An 18,597-nucleotide genomic window follows, 5' to 3' on the forward strand; every position below is an offset into this window, starting at 1 on the left:
CCCGGCAGTGTCCTCCCGCCTGGCCCCCACGGCCTCCCCGCAGTCCGGCTGCCCGTCCCCGTCCATCCCAGGCAAGGGCCTCTCCTCCTCCCAGAAGCACAGCAAGAAAGCTCTCAAGCAGGTGAATTCATTAATTTAATACAATTAAATTTATTTCTTTCCCTGGGAGATCAGCGCTGGGCAGGGAGGGAATCCCAGAGCTCCTCCTGCCTCACCCCAGGGCCTGCCTGCAGCTTCCCTCTTCCCGCAGGGAATGGGAATATTGGGCTGCTCAGCTCCTTTGTGTTTTCCCTAAAAAAATAAACCCATCTGGACTTTGAAAATTATTATCTTAGAGAAAGGCTGTGAAATGGGATTTGTTTTCCCCAGTGCTTTGGTGAGATCCCGGAGCTTCCTGCTGTCGGGGGAAACGGGGTTGGAAAATCCAGCCTTCCTCTGGGGGAAAATGCGCTGACTGCTTCCCCTGGTGGGCAGGAATTCCCTGCCGAGGAATTGCAGGCAGGGAAGGGAAAGGGAAGAGCAAGAATCCCGGGGAGAGAAGGGAAAGGGAAGAGCAGGAATCCCGTGGACAGAAGGGAAAGGGAAGAGCGTGAATCCCGTGGACAGAAGGGAAAGGGAAGAGCAGGAATCCTGTGGACAGAAGGGAAAGGGAAGAGCAGGAATCCTGTGGAAAGAAGGAAGGAAGGGAAAGGGAAGAGCAGGAATGCCATGAACAGAAGGTAGGAGGAAAGGGAACAGCAGGAATCCCACGGACAGGAGGAGGGAAGGGAAAAGGAAGAGCAGGAATTCCATGGAGAGAAGGAAGGAAGGAAGGGAAGAGCAGGAATCCCGTGGAGAGAAGGAAGGAAAGGGAAGAGCAGGAATTCCATGAAGAGAAGGGAAAGGGAAGAGCAGGAATCCTGTGGAGAGAAGGAAGGAAAGGGAAGGGCAGGAATCCCATGGACGGACGGACGGACGGACGGACGGACGGACGGAAGGAAGGAAAGGAAAGAAGGAAGGAAGGAAGGAAGGAAAGAAAGAAAGAAAGAAAGAAAGAAAGAAAGAAAGAAAGAAAGAAAGAAGAAAGAAAGAAAGAAAGAAAGAAAGAAAGAAAGAAAGAAGAAAGAAAGAAAGAAAGAAAGAAAGAAAGAAAGAAAGAAAGAAAGAAAGAAAGAAAGAAAGAAAGGGAAGAGCAGGAATCCCATGGATAGAAGGAGGGAAGGGAAAGGGAAGAGCAAGAATTCCATGGAGAGAAGGAAGGAAAGGGAAGAGCAGGAATCCTATGGACAGAAGGAAGGAAGGAAAGGGAACGGCAGGAATTCCATGGAGAGAAGGAAGGAGGGAAAGGGAAGAGCAGGAATCCCATTGATAGAAGGACGCAGGGCAGGAGTTCCATGCGCGGGCAGCCGGGGCTGTGTCCCCAGTGTCCCCAGTGTCCCCAGGCCCTGGCTGAGCCCAGTGCTCGGTGTCCCTGCAGGCCCTGAAGCAGCAGCAGCAGAAGCAGCAGCAGCAGCAGCAGCAGCAGTGCCGGGCAGGCATGGGGCCGGGCATGGGGCCGGGCATGGCGCTGCCCTCCGGCCAGCACGTCCTGCTCAAGGCCAAGGCCGCCCCGGGGAAGTCGGGTACGTGCTGGGAACGGCACCTGGGCAGGGAGAGTGCACCTTCCTGCAGCTTCCTCTGGGCTCTGGACGGGCTGGGGTGGGGTTCTGGAACGGGCTGGGATCGGGTTCTGGAATGGGCTGGGGTGGGGTTCTGGAATGGGCTGGGGTCGGGTTCTGGAATGGGCTGGGGTGGGGTTCTGGAACAGGCTGGGGTCGGGTTCTGGAATGGGCTGGGGTGGGGTTCTGGAACGGCTGGGGTCGGGTTCTGGAATGGGCTGGGGAGAGGTTCTGGAACAGGCTGGGGTCGGGTTCTGGAATGGGCTGGGGTCGGGTTCTGGAACAGGCTGGGGTCGGGTTCTGGAACGGGCTGGGGTGGGGTTCTGGAACGGGCTGGGGTGGGGTTCTGGAACGGGCTGGGGTCGGGTTCTGGAACGGGCTGGGGTGGAGTTCTGGAACGGGCTGGGGTGGGGTTCTGGAACGGGCTGGGGTCGGGTTCTGGAACGGGCTGGGGTCGGGTTCTGGAACGGGCTGGGGTCGGGTTCTGGAACGGGCTGGGGTGGGGTTCTGGAACGGGCTGGGGTGGGGTTCTGGAATGGGCTGGGGAGGGGTTCTGGAATGGGCTGGGGAGGGGTTCTGGAATGGGCTGGGATCGGGTTCTGGAATGGGCTGGGGAGGGGTTCTGGAATGGGCTGGGATCGGGTTCTGGAACGGGCTGGGGTCGGGTTCTGGAATGGGCTGGGGTCGGGTTCTGGAATGGGCTGGGATCGGGTTCTGGAATGGGCTGGGGTGGGGTTCCAGAATGGGTTGGGTTTGGTTCTGGGATGGGTTTGGGTTCTGGAATGGATTTGGGTTCTGGAATGTGTTTGGTTCTGGAATGGGTTTGGGTTCTGGGATGGGTTTGGTTCTGGAATGGGTTTGGGTTCTGGGATGGGTTTGGGTTCTGGAATGGGTTTGGTTCTGGGATGGGTTTGGGTTCTGGAATGGGTTTGGGTTCTGGAATGTGTTTGGTTCTGGGATAGGTTTGGGTTCTGGAATGGGTTTGGGTTCTGGAATGTGTTTAGTTCTGGAATGGGTTTGGTTCTGGGATGGGTTTGGTTCTGGGATGGGTTTGGGCTCTGGCATGGGTTGGGTTTGGTTCTCGGATGGGTTTGGGTTCTGGAATGGGTTTGGTTCTGGGATGGGTTTGGTTCTGGGATGGGTTTGGGTTCTGGAATGAGCCCCTCCTGTCTCATGGCTTGGGTCTGTCAGGGCTGCACCAGGTAAGGACAGAGCTTGGGTGGATCTTGGGTGGATCTGACGGTGCCTCGGGCTGGTTCAAAGCTGCTCCCAGTGCTCAGGGACTTTCCCAGCCCCCTGTGCCCCCTGCAGGGGCCTTCTCCTGCTGTTTCTGTTTGGGAGTTTCTCCTGGTATTTATGTTGGGGAGTTTCTCCTGGTTATTCCTGTCTGGGGTTCTGCTATTTATGTTTGTGGATTTCTCCTGCTATTTCTGTTTGGGGATTTCTCTTGGTGTTTCTGTTTGGGAGTTTCTCCTGGCTATTCCTACTTGGGTTTCTCCTGGGATTTATATCTGGAGATTTCTCCTGCTATTTCTGTTTGGGATTTCTCCTGGGGTTTATATCTGGGGATTTCTCCTGCTATTTCTGTTTGGGGATTTCTCTGGGTATTTATGGTTTCCCAAGCGGCCTCTCATCCTGCAGGGTGGGTTCCATGTCCTCTTCCCACGTGGAAGATCCCCGAGGGGTTCCCAGAATTTGTTGTGTCAGAGATCAGTGAGGTCACTGCTCTGCTCTGGCTGTTCCAGCAGGGCAGGAGCTCCCCTGCCAGCACCAGATTTCCCATGGGATCCCAAATTCCTGGGAGTTCCTTCCAGCCCCTTTTCCCTGGTTTCTTTCCAGGGTAACTGAGTGCCTGGGTGAGGCTCTGAGGCACAGAATGATCAAATCCCAAAATGTTTGGCTGGGAAGGGACCTCAGAGCCCCTCCAGTGCCACTCCTGCATGGCAGGGCCACCTTCCCCTGTCCCAGGTGCTCCATCCCTGATCCACATCCCAACAAAACTGCATCCCCAGCCCCAAATCCCAAGGCTTTTCCAGCCACTGGGCTCCCCAGTAAAGCCTGCTGCTGTGGGTGATTCATTAATATTAATTATTGGCCCCATCCCAATCCCAAAACATTTTCCCTTCCAAGCTGTCAGCCCCTGCTGCCAAATTCCCTGGCACCTGGAGATCTCCCTGGCACCTGCCAAATTCCCTGGCACCTGGAGAATTCCCTGGTACTTCCTGAATTCCCTGGCACCTGGAGAATTCCCTGGCACTCCCTGCCAGGAGCTCTGTTATCCCTGGAAGTGTTAATTAAGTTGTTAATGTCCCATTAACCTTAAGCCTGGGTCGTACTGGGTGGGAAATAAACTGGGATTAACTGGGAAATGGACTCAAAGCACACGTGATCCATGTTCTGGGATGTTCTGGTGGCTCCAAGGGATCTCCCGAGCTCAGCTGCCGGGCAGGAGGCCCTCCAGGAGCACAGGAATGTCTGTCCTGGATTGCTGGAGCTGCAGGGGTGGCTCTGCCTGGTGGAGAAGCTCCATTCCATGCAGGAATCGCCCTGTGCATCCAGCGTCTCCCTCTCCGGCAGGTTGGGAAGGGAAGAGGGCGGATGGACATTCCAGCAGCCCCCCAAACTCCACCTGCAGCTCCTCAGCCTCGGTGAAGCTCGAGAACTCCCTGCCAGGGCTGGGCAAGAAGCCCTTCCCGAGATCCGAGCGGCTCCACGCACGTAAGAGATGGATTTCCTGGTTTGGACACACAGGAGTCTGCCAGGGAATGGAGAATGGAAACCCCCTCCCTCTGAATTATTATAGTTTTGAATTTAAGGGGCTTTCAGACAAAGATTTGGGAATAGGAATAACAGTTCTTTATTGGGAATATTAAAAATACAAACAAACAAACAGAAATCCTACAGACCCTGTCAGAGTCAGAAGAGGAGCCGAGCCCCTGTTGGTCGGGGCGTTGGTGTCAGCCCAGATAAACCCTCCTGCAGCGCCAGCTGTGGTTCTGTGGGAGCAGAGATGATCCTGGAGAAGGGCCCAGTGGTGCTGAGATGGGTCCGGGCTCCCTCGGGGAATCCAGCGCACACAGGCTGTGCTGCTGTTCTGAATGCCAGGGGTGATCCAGGTGGGAATGCTGGGCTCCTCCCCCTGGGTGGAGCCTCTCCCCGTGGGATGATGGGATTGTATCAGCCCTGCAGTGAGCCTCGGTGGCCCATGGACAGCAGATATCCCCTGGATGGGTCCTGGAAGGGATAGAGAACACTGCATTACCTGGGTTAACAGCTGCCCATGAACAGAAGATCCCCCTGGAGTTACGAGATAAAGTGAAAACACCTCCTCAACTGGTTTAACAGATTGGGAACAGAATCCAACTTTTGGCTAAATATTGCAACCCAAGAGACCAGCCTAAACCAGCGAAATGGAGTGAAGCGTGTGGTCCCACTGCTGGGGGCCCCTGAGAGGTGCTGCCCAGCCTGCTGGGACCTGGCGTAAATAATTCCTGGTGCCATCTTCAGCCCTTCCCAGTGCTCAGCAGCTGGGCCTCTCCTGGGAATTCCCAGCTGGGGGAGAGCACCGAAGGACCTGCGTTCTTTGTGGGGTTTTTAATGTACTTACACACTCCAGTAACAGGGAAAAGGAAAAGAAATTCCTCCCTGGATGTCCATCCCTCAGACCCTGCTGGATTGGGCTCCCAGCCCTTCTCTGGCGCTTTCTCAGCCCTCCCGACCTTCCTGGTTCCTGTTGGGTTCTCCAAGGGTGGGACTGACCACGGTGAAGTTCAGGATGTTCTCACAAAGTCACGGAGTGTCCAGGGAGGGAGGGAGGAAGAAAGCCACGAGGATCATGGGACGCAGCTCCTGGTGCTGGCCAGGACACCCCAGCAATCCCCCCCCGGTGTACCCGGAGCAGTGTCCAAGCTCTCCTGGAGAAAGGAGGATTCAGACAAATCCATAAATCCTCCCTTTTGCCCCATGTATGTCACTGCATTCTAAACCCTTGAACTCTTCAGTTTCCCACCCTGTGACATCACACCCTTCTATTTAACCCCACAGCCCCAATCCCAGGGCTGTCACTCCAGTTTGGAGCCTTTTTCACGGCTCAGGTGCAATGCAGTGTTTGCCTGGGGGTCAGGTGCTCTCAGCACAGAAAGGCCGGAATTCTCAGTGCCCGGGGATCCAGCGGCGATGGCACCGCGGCGTTCCCTGCCTCAGGGAGGACAGGGCAGGGCAGGGGTGACCAGGTGTGTGCTGCAGGACAGGACAGGGCAGGGGTGACCAGGTGTGTGCTGCAGGACAGGTGAGGTGACTAGGTGTGTGCCCCAGGATAGGACAGGTGTGACCATGTGTGTGTTCCCTGGCAGGGCAGGTGAGGTGACCAGGTGTGTGTTCCCTGGCAGGGCAGGGCTGACCAGATGTGCTCTCTGGCAGGACAGGTGACTTGTGACCAGGTGTGTGTCCCCTGGCAGGACAGGACAGGACAGGACAGGACAGGACAGGTGTGTGTGGTAGGACAGGTGAGGTGACCAGGTGTGTGTCCCTCGGCAGGACAGGACAGGACAGGACAGGTGTGTGTGGTAGGACAGGTGAGGTGACCAGGTGTGTGTCCCCCGGCAGGACAGCTGAAGCGAGCTCGCTGTGCCGAGATCGACGTGGAGACGCCGGACTCGATCCTGGTGAACACCAACCTGCGGGCGCTGATCAACAAGCACACCTTCTCCCTGCTGCCCCCCGAGGGCCAGCAGCGCCTGCTGCTGCTGCTGCCCGACGTGGACAGGCAGGTACGGCTCACCTGGGGCTGCCCCGCCCCCAGGGCTCTGTTCCTGCTGCGCGGGAGAGGGGAGAGAGAACCCAGCTCGGGGTGAGCTCCTTGCGACCTTCCAGGACCTGGGGAGCTCCAGGAGAGCTGCAGAGGGGCTGGGGACAAGGGGCAGGACACAGGGAATGGCTCCCACTGGGACTGGGGAGCTTGGGCCGGGATCTTGGGAAGGAATTCCTGGCTGGGATGGAATTCCCAGAGAAGCTGTGGCTGCCCCTGGATCCCTGGCAGTGCCCAAGGCCAGGCTGGGAGCAGCCTGGGACAGCGGGAGGTGTCCCCACATCCTGGGATTTGGCCAGCAGGTGACATGGGGCTTGGACCAGCAGGTGACCATGGGTGTGGCCAGCAGGTGACCATGGGGCAATGGCCAGGGGCAGTGACCAGCAGGTGACCATGCCCTAAGACCAGCAGGTAACCAGGGCAGTGACCAGCAGGTGACCATGGGGCAGTGAGCAGCAGGTGATCAGGGCAGGGACCAGCAGGTGACCAGGGAAGTGGCCAGCAGGTGACCAGGGCAGTGACCAGGGGCAGTGACCAGCAGGTGGCCAGCAGGTGACCATGGCTGAGGCCAGCAGGTGACCAGGGGCAGTGACCAGCAGGTGACAATGGGGCAGTGGCCAGCAGGTGATCAGGGCAGGGCAGTGACCAGCAGGTGACCATGGCTGAGGCCAGCAGGTGACCATGGCTGTGGCCAGCAGGTGACATGGGGCAGTGACCAGCAGGTGACCATGGCTGAGGCCAGCAGGTGACCATGGCTGAGGCCAGCAGGTGACCAGCAGGTGACCAGCAGGTGACCATGGCTGTGGCCAGCAGGTGACCAGCAGGTGACCATGGCTGTGGCCAGCAGGTGACCAACAGGTGACCAGCAGGTGACCATGGCTGTGGCCAGCAGGTGACATGGGGCAGTGACCAGCAGGTGACCATGGCTGAGGCCAGCAGGTGACCAGCAGGTGACTAGGGGCAGTGACCAGCAGGTGACAATGGGACAGTGGCCAGCAGGTGACCATGGCTGTGACCATCAGGTGACCATGGCTGTGGCCAGCAGGTGACCAGCAGGTGACCAGCAGGTGACCATGGCTGAGGCCAGCAGGTGACCATGGCTGAGGCCAGCAGGTGACATGGGGCAGTGACCAGCAGGTGACCATGGCTGAGGCCAGCAGGTGACCAGCAGGTGACCAGCAGGTGACCAGCAGGTGAGCACCGTGTCTCTCGCAGGTCGGGGCCGACGGGCTGATGAAGCTCAGCAGCTCCGCGCTCAACAACGAGTTCTTCACCTCGGCTGCCCAGGGCTGGAAGGAGAGGCTGTCGGAAGGTAACCCCCCGGGCTGGGGAAAGCCTGCAGGAGGCTCCTGGAGCTCCGCAGGGACTCACTGCGGGCTATGAGGGGGGCTCGGGGTCACGAGGGGTTCTGTGTTAAACGAACGGAATCTCTGGAAGAGCTGAGAAAAGAAGGAAAGAACGTGTTTCAGATGTGAGCTGCCAGTCGAGCTGGGGCGGTCTGGGGGTGTCTGAACACAGACACTGCTGAGGGCGCAGAGGAGGGAAACTTCCAGAGCAGAGCACGGGGCGCTCAGTCCTTGCTGGAGCCGTCCCTTCCGATGTTCCGGTGGGATACTGGGGGGAAATTCCTCCCTGTGAGACCTTACAGGTCTGACCAGGCTGTTCCTTCTGCTCCTGTCCCTGTTTCCTGGCTGTCCCCTCCTGGCAGGGAGTTGTGCGGAGCCACCAGGTCCCCCCTGAGCCTCCTTTTCTCCAGGCTCAGCCCCTTTCCCAGCTCCTCAGCCTCTCCTGGGGCTGAGCTGCAGCATCCAGAGCTCCTGGGACACTGAGCTGGGCCCGTGCCCCATCATCCATCGCCCCCCTTTCCCGTCTCAGAAATCCCTCTGGCATCCCACAGGAGAGTTCACCCCGGAAATGCAGCTCCGGATCCGGCAGGAAATCGAGAAGGAGAAGAAGGTGGAGCTGTGGAAGGAGCGCTTCTTCGAGAGCTACTACGGGCAGAGGTGAGAGCCCAGCTGGCTTCTGGGGTTAGTCCATCCATGAACATCAAAATTCATCAGCCCTGGGAGCTGAGGTGGGTTCTCCAGGGTTCTCCTGGAGCTGGGGCTCCACCAAACTTGAGGTGACCAAGTGTGTCCCAGCTTGGCATCAGGACCTACATTCCCACATCTCCAATCCCACAGGACCTGCTTTAACCCCCAAATCTGCAAAGCTTTTATTCTGTGCCTCCTCTCACTTCAGGGTTTTCTCATCCCTTGGGGCTACCAATCCAGAGATTCACCTTCACAGGGTTATGTTTGGGGGAAAAAAAACCCAACCCAATTTGACAAATCATTGAGAGGGATGGATGAAGTTCATCCGAAAGGAGGGACTCTTCCCAGACATCGGTGTGGGAATGAGATCCCATGTTCCTCTGGAGGAGGTGGGGGGACCCTCCGCAGCGTCCCCGCCAGTGTCACACAGCAGAATCTTCACTGTTGGCCAAACTCTTTGGATTTGCAGCCTGGGCAGTGGGTGTCTGGGACGGGCCTGGAGGTGCCCAGCGTTCCATTTAGCTGGTTTTAATCTTTGCTGCCGATTCCCGTTTCCTGTGGAAGGACGATCACTAGGGAACGTTCCCGGTGATCGTGGGGCGTGCGAGAAATTAGGGAGTCCGTCCAACAGAGAATCCTGGCTGCAGTTCCCCAAGGACAGGCTGGTTTTTCAGGGATGTTTCACCAGCCCAACCCTCTGTTTCCCTTGGCAGCTCCGGGCTGAGCCCCGAGGAGTCGGAGCGGCTGACGGCGCAGCCCGAGGCCCGGCCCCGCAGCCCCGCGGCCCCGAGCCGGGAGCAGGGCACGGCCCCGCCGGAGCCCAGGGCGCAGCCAGCCCCGGGGGCAGCAGCAGCACCAACCGCCGGCGGGAAAGCAGCAGAGGAGCGCAGGGAGGAGCAGCCCGAGCCCGCCGAGACCTCGGCGGTGAGAGCCGGTGACCGGCCCGGCCCCGCCCGGGACAGAGCCCACGGGGACACCCCGCGGGAGAAACCCGCCGGGGCCGCCGGCCAGAGGCCAGAGGAGCACAGCAAGCCCGGCCTGGGCAAGGAGGGGCCAGCGAAGGAGACTCCAGGTGCCCCCAGCAAACCAAAGAGCCCCGAGGCGGCCGGAGGAGCGGCCGAGCTGCAGAGCCCCGCGGCAGCCCCGGGCACGCGGGACGAGGCGCCCTTTGGCGGGGCCCAGGCCGTGGAGGCGGGTGTGGAGGCCCACAAGAGGAAGTGGCCGAGCAGGGAGGAGGCTCCAGGCAGCCCCGAGGAGAAGAAGCCCCGTGTGGCCGAGCCCTGCCAGCACCCACAGGCCTTTCGGGAGCAGCCCTTTCCCGGCGCGGGGCCGGCCGTGCCGCGCGTGCCCCCGCTCAAGGTGAGCACGGCAGGGACCGAGCCCCAAAGAGATTGGGGTGCGGGGGGACCTCAGGGACACCTGCCACGCGCCAGGCTGTGCCAGGCCGTGGGACAGAGGTGCAGCCAGGTGGGGACAGCCAGAGGAGCCAACGTCCCGGCAGCAGGATTAAAGCCAGAGCCTCTGGCAGCACTGCAGTCTCTGCTCCGTGGGGCCGAGGAGCATTTTGGGGAACGCCTCCGGACCCTCTGGCTGCTGAGCCTTTGCAGGAAGCCCCCTGGGAAAGGACAGAGGGAATTGCTCCCTGCTGGGACGGGCAGCAGGACAGAAACATTCCAGGTTTGGGTTTGACAGCCAGGTCTGCACCAGGCAGCTGCTGCTGAACCTGCTGCTTTAGGCTTTAGGCAGAAGCTTCATTCCTGTATGCAGCAGGAATTCTGCTCCCCTTTTGTCCTAAAAGGCTGCAAACTCGGGACTTTAAAAGCAGCTCATCGTTCTCACTTGTTCCTAAGAGCAGCAGGAAGGCAGGAAAGCGTCAATGAAATTGTCAGTGACAGAACTGGGGACGCTGTGCATCAAAGAGGTGTGGAATACCAGGCAGGAAGGAGGCTTGGCCTGCCAGGACACTAAAAGTGGGATTTAGTTTAACAGCACAGCGAGTTGAAGGTGACTGGGAACAGTTCCCCTTGCAAAGCAGGGGAAAATGGGGACAGACGTGTCTCCAAGACGTGTCGTTCCCCAAAAATGAAGTTGATCAGAGCTCAGTGGGGATTTTATGGACACGGAAAACAAATGGAACCTCAAGTGAACTCCCTGAGGTCTCTGCAGGGGGAACAGGGCAGTGCCAGGCTCAGGGCAGGGCTCAGCACAGGTGCTGGGAAGAGCAAACACGGGGAAAGTCAGCTGGAACACTGGGGCAGATGTTTTAGAAGGAAAGAGTAAATTATTGGCTTTTTTCCTCCAGCTCAGGGCATTGTTCTGGCTTTGCACAAAGGCACTGAGGACACAAACGGTGGGTGAGAGCAGGGGGAAGAGCAAGGCCGAGTCCAGCAGGGTGGTGACACCTTTCAGAGGACAGAAATGCCATCTGAATAACGGGAAAGAGAGGAACTGACAGGGGCTGGGGCTGGATCAGCCCTTCAGGGAGGGAGCCTGGGGGCTCCGGGGTGACGATGTCCCATGGTTCTCACCACGAGGGACGAGCTCCACTCAGAGCCACGGGGTTTGTCCCACCCTCCAACTGCCTGGGAGGCACCCGAGGGTCGGACATGTCTCTGGTGTCCAGGAGGGGTTTCTCCAAAGGGATTGTCTCAGACAAAACCCCAAACGCTTCAACGCGCGGGTGGAGCGTTCCTGGTGTCTGAGCCGCGCTTTTCTCCCTCTCTGTTGCAGATCCCCGTGTCCAGAATCTCCCCGATGCCATTTCCCGCGGGCCAGGTCTCTCCCAGGGCACGCTTCCCCCTGTCCCTCAGCAGCCCGGGCAGGACAGGGGCCAGGACCTTGGCGGACATCAAGGCCAGAGCGCAGCAGGCCAAGGCTCAGAGGGCAGCGGCCGCCGCCGCCGCCGCCCAGGCCGGGGGGGCAGTGCCGGGGCCCGGCCCGGGCGGGGGGAGACCCCCGGGCAGGGGGGGAGCAGAGCCCGGCGGAGCTGGAGCCAAGGCGGCCGAACCGGCGGGAGCTGGAAGCGGGGGAAGTTCCAGAAGGTTTCCTCCCCATTGCCCGGGACCCCGTTCCCAGGTGGCGAGCCAGGCGGAGGCGGGAGCCGCGCGCCATCCTGCTGGAGCACAGCTACAGCCAGGGCCCCCCGCGGCAGCCCCGGCGCTAGGGAGCGGCCCGGGGGTCACCCCCAGCCCTCCCCGGGGCACGGCCACCCCGGGCAGTGGCACCGGGGACCGGGCGGGCGCGGCCCCTCGTGCCCCGGCGGGCGACGGCAGCGTCACCGCCGCGGCCTCGGGAGGGGCGGGCCGTGACCTCTCCAAAAGCCAGGCTCCTTGCCCTCTGCCATCCTCCCTGCCGGCCACGGGCGCCGCAGGCCGGGCTGGAGCCGTGGGTGCGCCCGTGCCGGCCTCCAGCAGCTCCTCGGCAGCCCCCAGCCTTAAATCTCCTGCCGGCGGGGCCCTGGCCAGGGCGAGCTCCAGCATTCCTGCCAACAACCCTCTGGTCACGCAGCTGCTGCAAGGCAAGAGCGTCCCCCTGGAGCAGATCCTGCCCAAGCCGCTCACCAAAGCCGAGATGAGACCCGTCCCCGCGGCTCCTCACGAAGAGAAGGGGGCAGCGGCTCCCGGCGCCCAGGCCGGGGACAGAGCAGCGAGTTTGCCCCCGCAGCAGCTGGGGAAGATCTTCTGCCACAACAGGCCTCTGCCTCACATTCCAAGGACCTTCCCGCTGCCCTCGGGAAAGGAGCCTGGTCCTGAGCAGCAGCAGCAGCAGCAGCAGTGCCACGAGGCGCTGAGCAAATCCACCCAGGAGCAGATCCTGCAGACTCTCATCCAGAGGGTGCAGAGGCAGAACGCGCCGCCCGTCCTTCAGCCCTCGCAGCTGAACCTCCCGCACTCAGGTTTCCCGGTGGAGAACGGCTCCACCAGCCAGAGGTTCATGCTGGGCTTCACGGGCAGGAGGACGTCCAAGCCTGCCATGTCCGGGCACTACCTGCTCAACGTCTCCACCTACGGCCGCGGCTCCGAGAGCCTGAGGAGAGCCCTGAGCGCCGAGCCCCGCCTGGGGCTGAGCAGCCCCACGCCGGGGGCCGGGGCAGAGCTCGGCGGGGACGGCCAGGGCGGCAGCAGCGGCGAGGAGGAGGAGGAGGAGGAGGAGGAGGAGGAGGATGCAGACGACGAGAGCTCCGCAGATGAACGGGAGCGCAGCAGCATCGAAGAGGAGCCACGGGCGGGGCAGGGGGACAGGGAGAAGGAGCAGGGGGGCTCACACGGCCCTGCAGAGCCCGGCCCCCTGGGCATGAAGGCCGGGAAGGCCGAGGTGCCCAGGGAGAAGGTGCTGGACGGCACGGCGCTGGCCCGGGACCTGCTGCAGGCGGCGCAGGAGCAGATGGCCCACGCCATGAGGAGCAAAGGCCAGGGCAGCACGGAGCTCCTGGGGCCCCCCAGCCCATCCCCGGACCCGGCGCAGCCTCCTCTCCTCCCTGCCCCGCAGCCCCCGAAGCTGCTGGGGCCCAGCTACAGCGGCACCATCAACGTCTCCACCTCGGCCGACGCGGTGGGGCAGGGCTCGCTCATGGGCGAGTGCGGTGCCGGCTCCATGGGCAACGTCATGTCCTTCTCGGTGACCGTCACCGCCATCCCCGCCGGGCAGGCCGCGAGCTCGGGCGGCCACGGGCAGAGCCTCCCGGTGCCGGCGTTCGCCGAGGCCGGCGCCGGGGAGGAGCCGCCCTCCAAGTGTTACTGCAGGTTGAAAGCCATGATCATGTGCAAGGGCTGCGGCGCCTTCTGCCACGACGACTGCATCGGGCCCTCCAAGCTCTGCGTCTCCTGCCTGGTGGTGCGGTAACGGGGGCGGCCCCCCGGGGGCTGCTCTGGGGAGCGTTCGTGGGACGAAAACGGGAGGTTTCACCGCCTTGCACAAGAGACACGTCACTGAATCAGGAATACGGAGTGGAGGAGTTCCTTCTTTCGTTAAGGAAAGAGCACCTTCTTGTACAGGGAAGTCGAAATCGCGCTCGACGACGCGAATCGTGACAAGAGTTTGCACTTCAAGGAATCCTGTAAATACGCCGCGTTATTTTGTCGAAAGATATTTTTTCATTCTTTTAGGAGATAAGCGTTTGACTTGTACTGCGGTTCCCAGTGACCCCAGCCTGCTCTGAGCTCTGCTCTCCCTGCGGGGATCCAGCCCACAGCCCCTTGGTGGGCTTCTCCCGGCCAAGGGAAGGGGATAATCCCAATCCAGCAGCGTGTGTGGGGATGGGGCACTGAGGCAGGAGCCCTGAGCGGGCTCCCCTGGCTGCTCCCAGTTCGCATCCTTGGGAACTGGGAGGCACCAGCGATGCCGTGGCAGCCTTTGCCTCCACTCCAGAAGGCTCCTGGGCTGTGCAGTACGAGCTGGCACTCCTGGCTTGCAGATCCCAGTGTCCCAGCCGAAGGGAAGTTGTGCTGCTGGTGGAGCTGCAAGGAGCTGAGCTGACCCTGGGGGTTACCAGGAGAGCTCAGGCGCCGCTGGTGACCCGGCGGGAGCAGGGCTCACACGGCTGGGCTTGGCTGGGCGCCATCTGCTCTCCCGAATTCCCCCGGAGCTGCCATCCCACGGCCCGGAGCCAGCTGCTCCTGGCACACGGGGCAGGGCAAGGGCTGCAAGCGTCGCCCTGGCTCCTGCCGTGCTCTGGGAAGAGTTTTGTGCTCATCCAAAGGCCCCCGTGGTCACGTCCAGTTTTTATCCAAGGTTTTACATTCCCTGGGTGTAGGGAAAGGCAAACGAGTGAGTGCCTGGGCCTCGCTGGGCGGCTCTTTGTGTTTGAAATACCAAATGGCGCTGAGCTCAGCTCAGCTCGGGCCCAGCCGAGGGAGGAGGGGTGCTGGGGCAGCCCCTCAGAGCTGCCTGGGGACACGGCCTGGCAGCTCCTGGAGTCCTTCCCTTGGCCCCAAGGAGATGAAAGCACAGTGGCCCTGTGTTCCTGGGGAACTGGCTGCATCCCGGTCAGGGAACAGAGCTCTGCACGTTTTTTGATGGGAAAGCACTGAATTCACTTTGAATCCAAAGGCCTTTTTAAGCTGAAGCAATATTCCCACGGCAGCGGGGCAGCGGAGTGGAGCACGGGGTCCTCGGCCTCCCCTTCCCCTGTCCTTTGTACTACTGCTCCCCTCCCCTTCTCCCCGGGACCCCGGCGCTGAGGAGCAGAAATAATTCCCTGGCTGGTTTTCCAGGCGGTGCCCAAGGCTGCCGGAGCTCCCGGAGCCTTTGGGCAGCGCTGTGAGGCGCAGCCTGGGATTGTTGGGGGGCTCAGGAGTCGGGCTGGATGATCCCTGTGGATCCATTCCAGCACAGCACATCCCATCGCTCTGTCACGTAGTTGGTGGTGACAAGGAAAAGGCAGTCGCGGACGCGATGCCGTGGCAGCAGGAGCGTTCCCTTCCCTTCACCTGCTCTGGCATCTTCAGTTTCTCGCAGAGCAGTGACCCCCACTGTCGCGAGTCCACGTCGCTGCTCCACCAGCCCGTGGGGAGGAGGATTTAGGGATTAGAAATTAACTCCGTTTTTTTAAAACGGAAAACGTTGCACGGAGTTGTCCCTGGGAGCACGTCACACCCGTGGTGGTGGCAGCCCAGGAACGCCCGGCCTGGGCCTGCTCTGCCACTCGCAGCTCTCGCTGGGAAAGAGGAAATCCTGCATTTCTGTGAGCGTGGTTTGGAGCTGAGGGCGGGATGTGTCCATTCCTCCCTCACGCCTCATCTGGACACCAGGGCTGTTCCCCCCCGTGGTCCTGGACGGACACCTCCATTCCTGGGGCAGGTGGGAGGCTCGGGGAGACGCTGGCGTGCTCTTACACCGCGTCCTTCTCAGAGGGGACTCGGAGGTTCCCTGCACGCTTGGGGCAGCTCTGGTCTCTCCCTGGCTCCTCTCGGGGTTTTTCCAGGCCGCTGGGGATGAGGAGGGAGCTGTGACCCTGAGCGCTGGCGGGCGTTCAGCTGGAACGGCTCTTCCAGAGCTCCCCCGGCACTTCCCAACCCGGCACCGCCCGGCCGTGGCCCCTCGTCTTGGAATCCCGGTGTCCCCGCTGAGGATGGATTGGGCACAACCTGAGCTGCCATCCCCCGGGCACGTGCCCCTGGGCCACCCCAGGAGGGGCTGCTGCCACCCGCGCGGGGACACGGAGGGAGGTGGCCCTGGGCCGGTGACTCGGGGGTTTACACCTGTCAGTGCCTTAGTTCCATTTCACCGATCGACACTCGGCCTGGGCCGCTTTTCTTTGTTTGCTTTTAAGGATGTCGATTCTGTCAGAGCCCGTCTGGGCGCGCTCCTGGTGCAGCCCCGAGGGCGAGCAGGGGGCACTGAGGGGGAGGAAATCCTTCAGGATAACCGCGGGATAATCCCTGGGATAGGGATAAAGCCCTGGAAGTTTCGACTGTACGGCGGCTGGGTGCGGGCTGGTGGGTTTCAGCAGGGGGAATCCTGTGGAGTTCTTGGAGTGGGACCAGCCTGTCCCACTGCCGAGGCTCCTTCCCATCACCTGACCTGGCCGTGGGCAGTAAATCCACCTCCGGGCGGGATTCACAGGAGAGGGACGAAGGCAGGAGTTGAAACCATTGGACTTGGGTCCCCCAGAGATGAATTTAACCTCGCTGCGGGGAATGGCGGCATCAGAAATCCCGGATTTCCAAAGCCCGATGGCAGAGCGTTCGTTGTGGCAGGGAAAGGACCCTGATGAGGGAGGAGGTTTCATTTCCCTTCTCAGGACGCAGAACTGGAATCAGAGCCTGACCAGCACTTGGCTCCCCGGCCCCAAACCCCAGGGCTGTGGCGCAGGAGCTGCCAGCACGCCTCGGGGGGTTCAGCTTTGGAGCCAGGCAGGCAGCAAGGGAAGGAATTCGGCGTGGAATTTTACCTTCCTTCCTGGAATTTACAGGAAAACAGGAGGTTCCAAGCAGTTGCACTGGTCGGGGAGTTGGAATTTTATTTTTTTTTTTAATTTTTATTTTTTTTCTGGTTGCACAAAACAGCTGCTGGAGCAGCAATTCCTGGTCAGGTCGTTACCGGGTGGGACCCTCGGGTGGGACCCTCGGGTGGGATGCTCAGGTGGGATCCTCGGGAGGGAAGCAGCACAGACCATCCCGGGGCCAGAGGGTGCATCGGGAGCGGCTTTGGGGCAAGGTTGGGAGAGCACGAACGGGCGGGTTTCCCACAGCGGGAATGTGGGAGGAAGACCTGGATCAGCACAGGTGGATTGCAGGGGTGGGCACAGCGCTCCGCGGCGTCGCCGGTGTGGAGCGAGCGGCCCCGGGTTGTTGAGAATTCTCCCGTTGGCTGCACGTGCCGAGCGAGTCGAAGAGCTTACAGTAATATATTTTAAGTAATATATATATTTTAGTAGGTGAAGAGAGCGGACAAAGGCGGGGTTCTGAGGTTGGGGACAGGGTACCGGGGGGCGGCTCCTCAGCCAGGCCAGCGGGGTTCGCTGCAGCACAACTGGAAAGGTTCCGTTCCTGCCATTAATGCAATAAAAATAAAACACAAAACCACCGGGAATTCTCACGAAGAAGCAATCCAATACTGGTTCCCAGAGGCTTTTCCTGCGTGGACAACAGGCCTGTAAACGCAGTTCCAAAAATCCTAAACCTTTGTCTTTTTTTTTGCCTTTTTAAAAGGGACTTCGATTGGGCTTGAGGGTCTGTACAGCAAAATCGAGGCGACACCATTTGAAAATGTATTTTTACACAAATAATATAGAAAAAAAATCATATTTTACATAAGAATTTTAAGTATTTGAAATATGTGTATATATATATACTGTATGTACTTCGTATATGCTTTATTTTACATTTTCAATGTATTAAAAAGTATTTGAGCTGGTTGGATCTGCGATGTAATCATGTTGGAAAAGACAAAAACCAGGGAAAGGAGCTGGGGAAGGGGGAGAGTGGTGGGAGCTCTGCAGGGGAAGCACAAGCCCAGAAAAAAAGGGTTTGGGAAGGCTTCAGCAGTTTGGGAATTGCAGTTTGGGAATTGCAGGTTTGGGAAGGCTTCAGCAGTTTGGGGGTTGCAGGTTTGGGAATTGCAGTTTGGGAATTGCAGGTTTGGGAATTGCAGTTTGGGAATTGCAGGTTTGGGAAAGGCTTTAGCAGTTTGGGAATTGCAGGTTTGGGAATTGCAGTTTGGGAATTGCAGGTTTGGGAAGGCTTTAGCAGTTTGGGAATTGCAGGTTTGGGAAAGGCTTCAGCAGTTTGGAATTGCAGGTTTGGGAAAGGCTTTAGCAGTTTGGGAATTGCAGGTTTGGGGAAGGCTTCAGCAGTTTGGAAGTGCAGGTTTGGGAAGAAAGGCTTTAGCAGTTTGGGAATTGCAGGTTTGGGGAAGGCTTCAGCAGTTTGGAATTGCAGGTTTGGGGAAGAAAGGCTTTAGCAGGTTGAGAGCCATAAATCATTCCCGTTTTCCCTGGGACCCGTGGGATGATCCAGGAGCTGGGATGGATCCTCCCCACAACGCTGACCCCGCACAGCCCGAGCTGCTGCAGCCCCTGCTCGGCCAAAGCAACCCCAGAGCGATTTGGTTCGCTCCAGCCCTGCATAAATAAACCCAGGAAACGGGTTCCAGGGGAGGGGGGAAATCTTCAGGCAATGGGGAGAGCACGGGGGGGAGTGGAAGGTGGGGTTCCCATCTGGCAAACCGGTAGGGAAAACAAGGGGAGGACAGGGGGGCACCGGGGCCAGTGGGGCCTCGAGCGCCGGAGAAGAGTCTGGAGGAAGGGGCAGGGTGAGGGAAGGATTGCCAGCCCGTGAAATGACAGACAGGGAACATGGCAGAGCCAGGGCTAGGGCTGGGGCAGGATCGACGGCTGGGTACGAGGGAGCAAACAACAGCTCGGGGCAGTGACAGAACAAAACACGCCAGGACGCTGCTGGGGCCTCTCACGGTGCTGCGGGGCATTCACACACCAAACCTCCAGCAGGGCTTTCAAGGCAGCTCCAGAGCAGGGATCTCTTTACTCTGCAGGCCTTGGGTGCCAATCTCCCTGCAAACGTCCATCCATCTTCGCTGCAGTGAATTCCCGTCGGGAGCGGGGTCCCACCAGGGCACTGAGAGCAGCTGGGGGGGGCTGAGCAGACACAGCTCCGTGTGC

General features: G+C 60.1%; 1 protein-coding gene across 1 annotated transcript in view; it reads left to right on the forward strand.

The window, feature by feature from the left end:
• Nucleotides 1-17,338, forward strand: part of ASXL2 (ASXL transcriptional regulator 2) — a 32,848-nt gene extending 15,510 nt beyond the window's left edge. Inside the window, exons 3-10 of the mRNA XM_066180187.1 lie at nucleotides 9-121; nucleotides 1,457-1,601; nucleotides 4,215-4,355; nucleotides 6,243-6,406; nucleotides 7,660-7,756; nucleotides 8,342-8,447; nucleotides 9,191-9,836; nucleotides 11,208-17,338. Coding sequence (XP_066036284.1) covers nucleotides 9-121; nucleotides 1,457-1,601; nucleotides 4,215-4,355; nucleotides 6,243-6,406; nucleotides 7,660-7,756; nucleotides 8,342-8,447; nucleotides 9,191-9,836; nucleotides 11,208-13,319 — 3,524 coding nt within the window. The 3' untranslated portion in view covers nucleotides 13,320-17,338. The remainder of the gene's footprint in view (nucleotides 1-8; nucleotides 122-1,456; nucleotides 1,602-4,214; nucleotides 4,356-6,242; nucleotides 6,407-7,659; nucleotides 7,757-8,341; nucleotides 8,448-9,190; nucleotides 9,837-11,207) is intronic.
• The last annotated feature ends 1,259 nt before the right edge of the window (nucleotides 17,339-18,597 follow it).

The sequence above is a fragment of the Chamaea fasciata genome, unplaced genomic scaffold (genome assembly GCF_029207755.1).
Source record: "Chamaea fasciata isolate MVZ Bird 193981 ecotype frontalis unplaced genomic scaffold, bChaFas1.0.hap1 SCAF_3, whole genome shotgun sequence".
NCBI lineage: Eukaryota > Metazoa > Chordata > Aves > Passeriformes > Sylviidae > Chamaea > Chamaea fasciata.